This window comes from Papaver somniferum, unplaced genomic scaffold, assembly GCF_003573695.1.
Source record: "Papaver somniferum cultivar HN1 unplaced genomic scaffold, ASM357369v1 unplaced-scaffold_33, whole genome shotgun sequence".
In the NCBI taxonomy this organism is placed as follows: Eukaryota; Viridiplantae; Streptophyta; class Magnoliopsida; order Ranunculales; family Papaveraceae; genus Papaver; species Papaver somniferum.
Window position 1 is genome coordinate 5,366,053 of NW_020644373.1, and position 10,710 is coordinate 5,376,762.

General features: G+C 35.9%; 1 protein-coding gene and 1 long non-coding RNA gene across 3 annotated transcripts; both read right to left on the reverse strand.

Annotated features, from left to right (window-relative positions):
* Positions 1-455: 455 nt before the first annotated feature.
* LOC113342076 lies at positions 456-3,412 on the reverse strand. 2 transcript variants are annotated; one of them, XR_003356377.1, is made up of 3 exons: positions 1,972-3,412; positions 1,210-1,263; positions 456-685 (listed from the first exon to the last, which is right to left on the reverse strand). It is a non-coding gene; the product is annotated as an uncharacterized LOC113342076 (long non-coding RNA). The 2 variants fall into 2 exon arrangements; XR_003356376.1 differs by lacking the exon at positions 1,210-1,263 and having other exon boundaries at positions 515-685.
* Positions 3,413-9,360: 5,948 nt separating this feature from the next.
* LOC113342051 lies at positions 9,361-10,485 on the reverse strand. The gene has a single exon (XM_026586716.1). The coding sequence runs from the start codon at positions 10,483-10,485 to the stop codon at positions 9,361-9,363; it is 1,125 nt and encodes a 374-aa protein (XP_026442501.1).
* Between the last annotated feature and the right edge of the window lie 225 nt (positions 10,486-10,710).

Here is a 10,710-nt window from a genome sequence, read left to right on the forward strand (position 1 = left end):
AAGTCCCTGGAACTTTAATGTGTTAAGGAATGTAAATTAGTTTTACAAACCGTGGCATTATGTTCATGAATTGGTTCTTGTATAAGTACTTTGTACAATTACAAACCTTTGTTTCAAATAGTTCATATATATATTTTTATGGAATGACGAACATTTGAACAACTCTCTTGAAACACATATAAATTCGTTTGATTATCTACCATGATTGATTGATCATCATATTTGATCTAGAAGTGTTGAATGAATATGGATAAGTTATAAGTGTTAATATGGCTAACTTCAGTTAATTATTATTGAGACAACCGAGTATACACGTTCTAAGCAAACTTAGCTTCAATTTAAGTCAGGTTTACATCTAACGGTGAATATTAATTTATTTGTTAATAATCTGTAGCGCCCCCAAAACTAGCATCTGACTAATCCAAGAGATTAACTAAAAATAGAGGCACTAAAAATCTAAATCATATACTTAATCATTCAACTAAGAAATGTGCTACAAAACTTAACCCAAAACTAACCCGCTCTGAAACATATATATACAAGAAGTCCTCTCAAATGATACATATACAATAGTCATTAGGTTTACGGATACAATATGCAATATATTAAACATAATAGAAGTTATCCAACTAATGAAATCAACTCTTCGAAGCTTCCGCTGCGCAACTCTGATCCGTCTCTGAAACTGAAAGTGGGAATGGGTGAGCACATCATCCCTAAAAGGGGTGTGCCATAGGAATAACATTTAACTTTTAAGTAATCATTGAAAATGATTTGAAAACAATTCATGTTTTCGCTAAACACTAAACACAACCAATTCCACAGAAGTAAACAATCATGTATATGGAACTAACTCCTTCCAAACAATGTATAATAATGGTGACTCGTCCCGCACCTAGATAGCTATATGGTGACTCGTCCCGCACCTAGTGATTGCGTAAAAGCTCGAATTCATGTAGATATAAATGAAGGAGCAGTATCTTATATACCACAGATGGAAATTCTCATTTCCCAAACAATTCATAAAGACAAACAAAACATTACAATTCCTTTCCAAGCAATGGAAAGATTAAAAGAAATAACAAAACTTTCGTCAATCAAAGTTAAACAATGCATGGAATACACAATCAGATATTGCATGAATTTGTTAAACTTAAACTTTGGTAACATAAAACAACAATAATGATAAAAGAGTTAAAATATTCCTACCTATTTTCATGACAAGCCACGCCTACCTCGAGATCCACGATCCACTGGTTCATCCTTTGAATCGATCGTTGTTAATATAGAATAACTATTAATCACAAAAGAAATCTAATAATCTAGCCATCATGGCTCACACAAGAATCATACAATTCTATTTAATGGTTCTAAGCCTATTTATGACTTTACCCCTTTTCATTCTCTAACTTTAGCACAGCAGATTTATTAAGTCAGTTAGGTTGGTTCTCTAGTCCAATAGTTAAAGTCTTAAAAAGATATACCAATTTGTATAAGGGACCAAAGGCTAATTCAGACCACAAGGGTCTAATTCATGTTCATTAAGAAAATTAACTCTAAGCCTAAGTCCACTAACAAGCCCATTAACTAAGGTACAGTGCATCTAAGTCAACTAACGGTCACTAACGGTTCAATGGTCAACCGACGGTCAACGTCTAAAGTCAAGGTCAAAGTCAAGTCCAAGGTCAAACGAGTCAATTGGTCTGGTCACTGAGACAAATCGGGTCAAACGGGTTAACTCAACCCAGTCAGATAACACTAAGCCAGAATATCTAATTAGACAAATGTTTAAGTCAGCTAAGTTGAAAGGTTCAGACCAAAACTACAACATACAACACACTAAGTCTCAAATACAACTTCAGGACTCTATATTGCTCAAACTTACCAATCTAATTCTATTCAGTTGAACATTACACAAATTATTCATACTAACAAAATGTTATAGTTCAATACAATTGTAATTAAGATTACCTTGATTTGCAGTTGCAGGCTTCCATAAAGGCCACTGCTAAATAACGATACAACTACTCTTTTTCTCCCAAGTCACTATGCCTATAACAATTCACAAATCCAGTAATTCTTACATCTAAGCTTCAACTTAGACAACATTGTCCATCTGCAATATCTTCAAACACTCACTGCATCAATCAACAACTTCAGTTTAGATCAAGTACAAAACTCATAATCCATCTCCCATATCTTGACAGCATCACCACCAAACTTTCACAATAACAAGTAAACCCATTACTCTACTGACATAAATCAAACCCTTCTCCACCAGCTCCATTAGCCACAACAATATTTCTATCCCAGAACCTTCATTCTCATCCATAATCTGATCAAACCCATACCATTACTGGTGCAACTCTTCCCTGCAACTTAACAATCATTCAACTAGTTCAACATCATCTCCACTTCTCTTTCTTAACAAACACAATCATCTGCAAAACCATTTCAATATCCACCAACTCTTGAATTCAGCTCCAGTTCAATACTACCATCTACACAAACACTTCACTATTGCTTCCATTTTACTTCTCCATGTGATTTAGCACAAACCAAACTAATATACAGCTCAAGCACATACCCAACATATCCATTTAAATTCATAAAGCTCAACCCCTGCAAAATTCTAATACATATCATTCTTAAAGTTCAGCACAACCTAAACCTCAACAACACATGATAATTCAAATGAGAAGATGATTACCTTAATTCAGTTTCACCCCAACAAAAGCTTCATCACCTTCTCACTAACACAATCAAACCCTTACTCTGTTAACGACTTCATCCATGAGCTTCAATAGATCTCAGCTTCAAAACCCCGACTTCTTCAATTTCTAATTACTCTTCATCCAAACCCTAATTCACTCAAACTGTTAAAAGCCATCTCAAATCAATCTTCTAAAAACATCAATTTCATCATCTAAACTCATCTTCCTCAACTAAATTCCAAACCCAAGAACCCTAATTCTTCATTCCTTCATTCAAAGTAACTCCATAACTCAATTAAACGTAAACCCATCTCAAATCACTTCTTTAGACCTTCAATTTCATCTTCTCATCCTCTTCTGCAATTCTCATGAAACCCTAATTATCTTCAATCTCAAATTAAAACTAAAAACATCACTACAACTCCAATTAAACAACAATCCAGTTTTCTTTATCCTTTAACAACACCATATCATCAATAACTCCACACCAATCCTAACTTCAGAAACTACATCTTCTAATTTACTTTCTCCTTCGAGTCTGAATCAATAACATACAACAACACCATCTCTATCAAACACTCCATGATCTTCTACACCTCCTACCGATCACAAAGCTCTCTATTGAACTCTTAATCACTCGCAGAAGAAGAAGAACAGGGGAAGGAAAGAAACAGAAGAAAGAGAAGAAGAAGGAAGAAGAATAAAAATAAGAATGATTCTTCTCGGTTCGGGTTCGGCTAGGGATAAGGATGACGGAATGTTAAAGGAACCCAATAATCTGATAAGGGAAATCCACAACGTGTCCTTGTTGCATCAAAAGCGTTTCTCCGGGAATGATGATTTTACCCTTCATATTGTCTTGATGTTTTCTTCTTCATCTGATATCTGATTCACTCGTTCGAGTAGACCATTTCGCATAACTTTTCGATATCTAACCGATGGTACTAGTTTCGTGTGAAGTTCGTTGTTAGATTAATTCATATTTATTAACTTTCGTGTTAAACTAATCGAGTGATTATTGGCTAAGACGTCTCTTGACTAGTCTAATAACGTTGACGAGCTTGAGGGTCCTTACATAATCTATCTTAGATTTGATTGTAAGCAACCCTTATTTGAAAGACTATATAAGGGAGAACTCTAGCATCTGGGAAACCCAATCTCGACACTTCCGTGTATCCTAGTTGATAACTAGAGTCGATTCTCCTTTAACATAGGTTTTCCAAAACCAGTATTAGGTTAACGACTTGAATACTTCATTTGGGATTCGTGAAGCCAAATCCAACTATTTTCTTAGTAGTTATATATTCTGATCTTACTTGTTCTATCGTGTTGAGTTTTATCTTCTCTAAGATTTACTCGAGATTCATCTCTGATAGGTAAGATATAAAAATTACTCAGACTCTTGTGATTCCGCAATAACTTATTATGTTAATCAGTTAGGTTATTGTGAGGTGACTAATATTTCTAGGCTACTCTTCGGGAGTATAAGACCGGATTATTAGTTGATTCTTGTTCACCTTGATCTTTGTATCAAAATACGGAATAAAAAGAATAAAGGATAGACATATCCGTGGGAGACATATTTGTTTATTGGTCTTCGACTTTGAGTCGTAGCAACTCTTAGTTGTGGGTGAGATCAGCTAAGGGAATCAAGTGCGCAGAATCCGGCGTGGTTCCAGAGGCGTAAGGAACGTGACCGTATCTTAATCGGTGTGAGACTTGGTTACGGCTCAACTACATTCCAGTCCGAAGTTAACTTGTAGTATGCTAGAGTCTGTAGCGGCTTACTACAGTGCGGTGTTCAAATATGGACTAGGTCCTGGGGTTTTTCTGTATTTGCAGTTTCTCCGTTAACAAAATTTTTGGTGCATGTATTATTTCTTTTCCGCATTATATTTGTTTATATATAATTGAAATATCACAGGTTGTGTGTAGTTCAATCACAGTTGATAAATCCGACCTTGTTTGTTGGATAGAACTTGATTGACACTTGGGCACTGGTCTTTGGTACCGTCCAAGTTATTCTTACTTTAATCAGGCTCACGGATTTCTATCTGTTAGATTTGTTGATTGCATTAATAAAGAGATAAATCTCTTTGATATATTTCTTGATTGAGTCTCACTTTTAAGTTGGTGCTCTCGGAATTATATTGGACTTTAGTCCATATAAATTGCCGAACCAAATATTGGGTGTGGTTTTTATACCCCCTGCGTTTTCAACTGGTATCAGAGCATGCAAACACGCTATGACCTCATAAGTCTATGTTTGTAGCAATCTGACTCTATGGACAGAAGTATTATCTCCATAAACGTACCACCAGATCCAGGGGATCCAGAATTCTCTTCTATGACTGATTTAATAAAATTTGTAGAAAAGATTCTCTCTAAACCTCCTTCAGGTCTAAAATATCTTGAGGTGTTTCCAGTGACTGAAAGGCAACTTGAGAATCTTTCTCTTGATGTTGAGATAATTCTCCAGGAAGAACAAAATTCTCTTGATAGGATAAATAATGTGATAAGGAATAATGTTCATTTTGAAGTCGACATTGATTTGTTGATAAGTGAGTGTTATGCTCCTGTCTTGTGTAGCACAAATAGTTGTAAACTAGATGTGATACAAAAGGAGTATAAGTGTCATCTAACCAAAAAAAACCTCTTGGAATATGACTCATTTCATTGGTCAAACCATGTTGTATCTTGTCTGAATAACCGTGTTTTGTTAATTAGTGAAGACATTAAGATGCCTCTCCACAAGAGAGTTACCTTACAAAGTTCTAAAAGTTATTTCTGGACATGGTTAATAAAGAGATGTAAAATAAGACATCAATAACACAAAAAATGTATTTTTTTTGGTTCCTCTAAAGTCTTGTAAGGCTCTTAGAAATTCATACTCTTGCGTTTTTCACAACTCATCTTGGTATAAATGCAGTTGGAAGGAAGTCCTCACGTGGAGTCATGCTGTCAAAAATATGATTGAACCAACTATGTTCTCATATTTCTGCTAAACTTTTTATGAAGAGCGTTGCTCCATAGAAATTTTCTTTTTATGATTCTTCGAAAGCAATCTCTTGACAAAGTCTCATATGGAGGAAGTCATTTTTTTTATGCTCTAAATATCATCTGGCTAAATTTATTGAGATGAAAATAACTGCTCTTGAAAATGGATAATCAGTCAAACTCGGTTACTGTTGACTCCACATGTGCGGTTCACATACAGTAAACTCGGACTCGAACCTGAACGGGTTGGATCTAGTTCCGGAACTAGTGTGGCCGGTTCATATACCATTCCGTTTTCACATAAAAATAGTAAAATTTCTCTCGTTTGTATCACCTCCTTCTCTTCTCAACTGTTCGAGAACCTAAGAAGGAAAACCTAAGGTTCGCCTACCTTCATCCCTTTTTCCTTAATTTCTTAATCTTTTTGTGTTCTGTTTAATCCATTGGATTCAGAAGAAGTTTTTTCACCTTGGGTCGAGAACAGGTTTCAGTTTAATCACTATTTGGGAACTTCACCATTACCAGCAGTTCAGGTACCCAACACCGTTAACGACAGTTCACATATCCGGTAAGTTCTTCACCTTCTATTTAGGAATTTTGACTTTTGAAAGATGCTTGGGAAGAGAACCAGTCGTGGTGAGAGTTCAAATTCTCAAAATTGTGATAAAACTTATTGATCCCAGCATGCAAACCGAGTTTATAAGCAAGAAAGCTCGCGGCCTCTATAGATAATATTGCGCTCAAAACTCCTATTATGGAGAGAATATATGATGTTTCAAAACTCAAGGTAGAACATCTCCCTGGGTTTTTTAATCATCATGAATGGGGCATAATTATTCATCCTATGGGAACTGCACATCTAGAAATGATAGCCCAATTTTATGCAAACTTTCATGATGCTGATACGATTAACTACACCTTCAAGACCTTAGTCAAAAATGAGCCTCTACTTGTGGATCGTAACTTTATTGCTATTCTCTTGAATTTAAATCGGATTGGCACTGTCCAAGTACCACAACCAGAAAACTTGAGACCTACTCAAAATGATCTTGCAAACCATCTACTTATAAAAACTGCAGGAAGGTAAGATAGATGTTCACGATGCTGAGATGTTCCTAAAGGCTGCTGAAAAACTTGTTGTGGAAAACCTGATGCCTAGAAAAATTGACAAGCTATGGTGGACCAGATCACTTGCTGAATTGGTTTACTACATTGCACAAGGGAGTGATATCGATTTCTGTGGACTTATTATTCGTCATAAGTGTAAGACGGACTCCGAAAAAGACTCCAGGATTTCCTTGCCTTATTTCAAGGATTTGTAGTCAGTACAACATTCCTCCTTTTGGAACCAGCAACGGAGGTCCAAAGGCCTTGACAATGGACAACATCGAAAAGATGAGTAGGAATCCAGCTCAAAACCCTGAAGTCATTTGCTTCGACAACAGGTTGACTGCATGAATGAGCAACTGGATTATGTTGTAGAAGTTCATCCAGACTTGGAAGAACCTTTCACTGAAATTTCTGCAGGTTTCTATCGCGATCTGGCTTAGAGTTCTTTTCTTCATGTTTGTTATGTCTATGTTCCCTTATGATACTTCTTTTGAACTTCTTATATCGAACTTATTAAAATTGTTATCTTTTAATGGTTGTAATAACTTTAATGGTAATTTAGTCTTGAATGATTTTATCTTTCAATTAAATTGCTAAATGCGTTAAATCCATAAGAAGTTTAGTTGAATATGCTCAAAAGTTAAGTCTGTTATGTTTTTATGTAAATATTGATAAAAGATAGAATGAACTTGTTGAGAAAATTCCGCAGTATTGATCTTTCCCTGATCCACTTTTATGTGAAAGTACTGTATGGCTCCGTCAGTTTTCTTATGTTGAATGGTTCCGATTAAATTAATCAATAAGGTTTTTTTATGGTTAATTCTTTCGAGTATACTGGATAAAAATTCATGTGATTTGTTAATGTCCAAAGAAATCCTTCTTTTCTCGTAAAAGTAAGGTTGTTCATGTTGTTCTTTTGGGAATGACATTAAATAGGGGAGAGTTGATAAATGAACTTGTGCTTAACTGCCATATCTTTGTGGGGAGAGCGGGTTGGATCTAGTTCTGGAACTAGTGTGGCCGGTTCATATACCGTTCCATTTTCACATAAAAAGAGTAAAATTTCTCTCGTTTGTATCACCTACTTCTCTTATCAACTGTTCGAGAACCTAAGAAGGAAAACCTAAGGTTCGCCTACCTTCATCTCTTTTTCCTTAATTTCTTAATCTTTTTGTGTTCTATTTAATCCATCGGATTGAGGAGAAGTTTTTGCACGTTGGGTCGAGAACGGGTTTCAGTTTAATCACGGTTTGGGAACTTCACCATTACCAGCGGTTCAGGTACCCAACACCGTTAACGAAAGTTCACGTATCCGGTAAGTTCTTCACCTTCTATTTAGGAATTTTGACTTTTGAAAGATGCCTAGGAAGAGAACCAGTCGTGGTGAGGGTTCAAATTCTCAAAATCGTGGTGAAACTTATTTTGATCCAAGCATGCAAACCGAGTTTATCAGCAGGAAAGCTCGCGATCTCTATGGATAGTATTGCATCAAAACTCCCATTATGGAGAGAGTATATGATGTTTCAAAACTCAAGGTAGATCATCTCCCTGTATTTTTTAATCAACATGAATGGGTCATAATTATTCATCCTATGGGAACTGTACATCTAGAAATGATATGCCAATTTTATGCAAAATTGCATGATGCTAATACGGCTAATTGCACCTTCAAGACCTTTGTAAAAAATGAGCCTCTACTTGTGGACCGTAACATTATTGCTATTCTGTTGAATTTAACTCGGATTGGCTTTGTCCAAGTACCACAACCAGAAAACTTGAGACCTACTCAAAATGATCTTGCAAACCTTCTACTTACAAAAACTGCTCCATGGAAAGAAGGCAAGATAGATGTTCATGATGCTGAGATGTTCCTAAAGGCTGCTGGAGAACTTGTTGTTGAAAACTTGATGCCTAGAAAAATTGACAAGATGTGGTGGACCAGATCACTTGCTGAATTGGTTTACTACATTGCACAAGGGAGCGATATCGATTTCTGTGGACTTATTATTCGTCAGATGATAAGTGTAAGCAGACTCCGAAAAAGACTCCAGGATTTCCTTTCCTTATTTCAAGGATTTGTAGTCAGTACAGCATTCCTCCTTTTGGAACCAGCATTGGAGGTCCAAAGGCCTTGAAAATGAACAACATCGAAAAGATGAGTAGGAATCCAGCTCAAAACCCTGAAGTCATTTGCCTTCGACAACAGGTTGACTGCATGAAGGAGCAACTGGATTATGTTGTGGAAGTTCATCCAGACTTGGCAGAACCTTTTAGTGAAATTTCAGCAGATCTCTATCGCGATATGGCTTAGAGTTGTTTTCTTCATGTTTGTTATGTCTATGTTCCCTTATGATACTTTTGTTTTTTGGTCAATTAATTCCAATTTTATTACTCATTATGGAAAAATACAATCAACTAAAGAGTTTACAAAAAAAGAAACAAAAACCCACAGGGCCCAATAATAGAAAACGAAAAACTCAAAAAAAAAAAGATAAACAAAACCCAACTCCTAAAGCCCAAGATCAACAAAAAAAAGTATTCAATAAATTCTATAATAAATTTGCTCAGGTGATTCCAGAGCATGGATGAAACTAGGCTTTGTATTGAAACAGAGTTTCCCCCCTCTCACCAAGCCTGCACCCTTCTTTGCCTGCATAAACCAAGGCAGTCTTCCAGATGAATATGCATTCACTACTGCTTTAGAATCAGAGTTGATGCATATGTCAATCTTATTATTCTGTATAGCCCATTCAGCTGCACCTGTAATAACCGTTAATTCTGCAATGTAATTAGTTGCAATCCCCAGGCCCGTAGCTTCAGCATATATAAAAACTCCCTTACCATCTCTGCAAACAAAACCACATCCTGCTGCACCTGGATTACCCCTAGATGTTCCATCACAACATATGAGTATTTGGTTTCTTGCAGGTAATAAGAATCTCACTTCTATAATCCTTTGAGACTCTATTGGTTGATGTTTCAGATCAAAATTCTTAAAAACCATGTAATCATAGTTACAGTCCCACATGAAGCTCTTTATTCTCACCGCATAGTCTTTTGTGTACTGTATTATTCTTCTCTTGAATTTCCCCAAGTCTACTTTCTCTTCTTCAAAAAAAATTTTGTTCCTTAAGAACCATAGTTCCATTATTGTAATGGAAGCAACAAGTAACCAGATATCTTTTACAGCTCCACTCTTATGTTTGGAAAAATTCATAACATCTTCATATGATTCTGGATTGCAGAACAAGAAGATTCCTCCTAGCCACTTCCATACTAACTGACTGAAATTGCAATACCATAATATATATACAAGGTTATCAGTATCAGCACCACACATATAGCATTTTGAAGCTAAATTGTATCCTTTACTCTTCCCTTTTTCATCAGTTGAACATATGCCCCTCACTATCTTCCATACATTTCTTGCTGTTGTTGGATGAAGTGTAGGATTCCAAACATATCTTTCCCATGTCACTTTCTGATAATGCTCTCTTATACATTCTACAACTGAGGATACAGTGAAATCACCTGACATAGTTCCAGTCCAGACTCTAGTATCATTTGTTTTTGAAATAACGGGTAACTCTTCCACTTGAAAATATTGAAGCATTCTAGGAGGAATTAGCCACTTACCATCAACAATCAAATCTGCAACTTTCATGTTTCCGTTCTACATCATATATTCATCCTCCTCATAAAGCTCCTTAAGTGTTTTTTCTTTAATCCAAGCATCATTCCATACTGAAATTTGCTCACCAGAGCCTGTGATCCATCTAGTATGCATCTTTACTTCATCTAATACCCATTTTAAACCATGCCAAACTGTAGATTTTTTATAACCTGAAATCCAATCACCATTTGCATTTGTAAATTTTACTCTCATAAA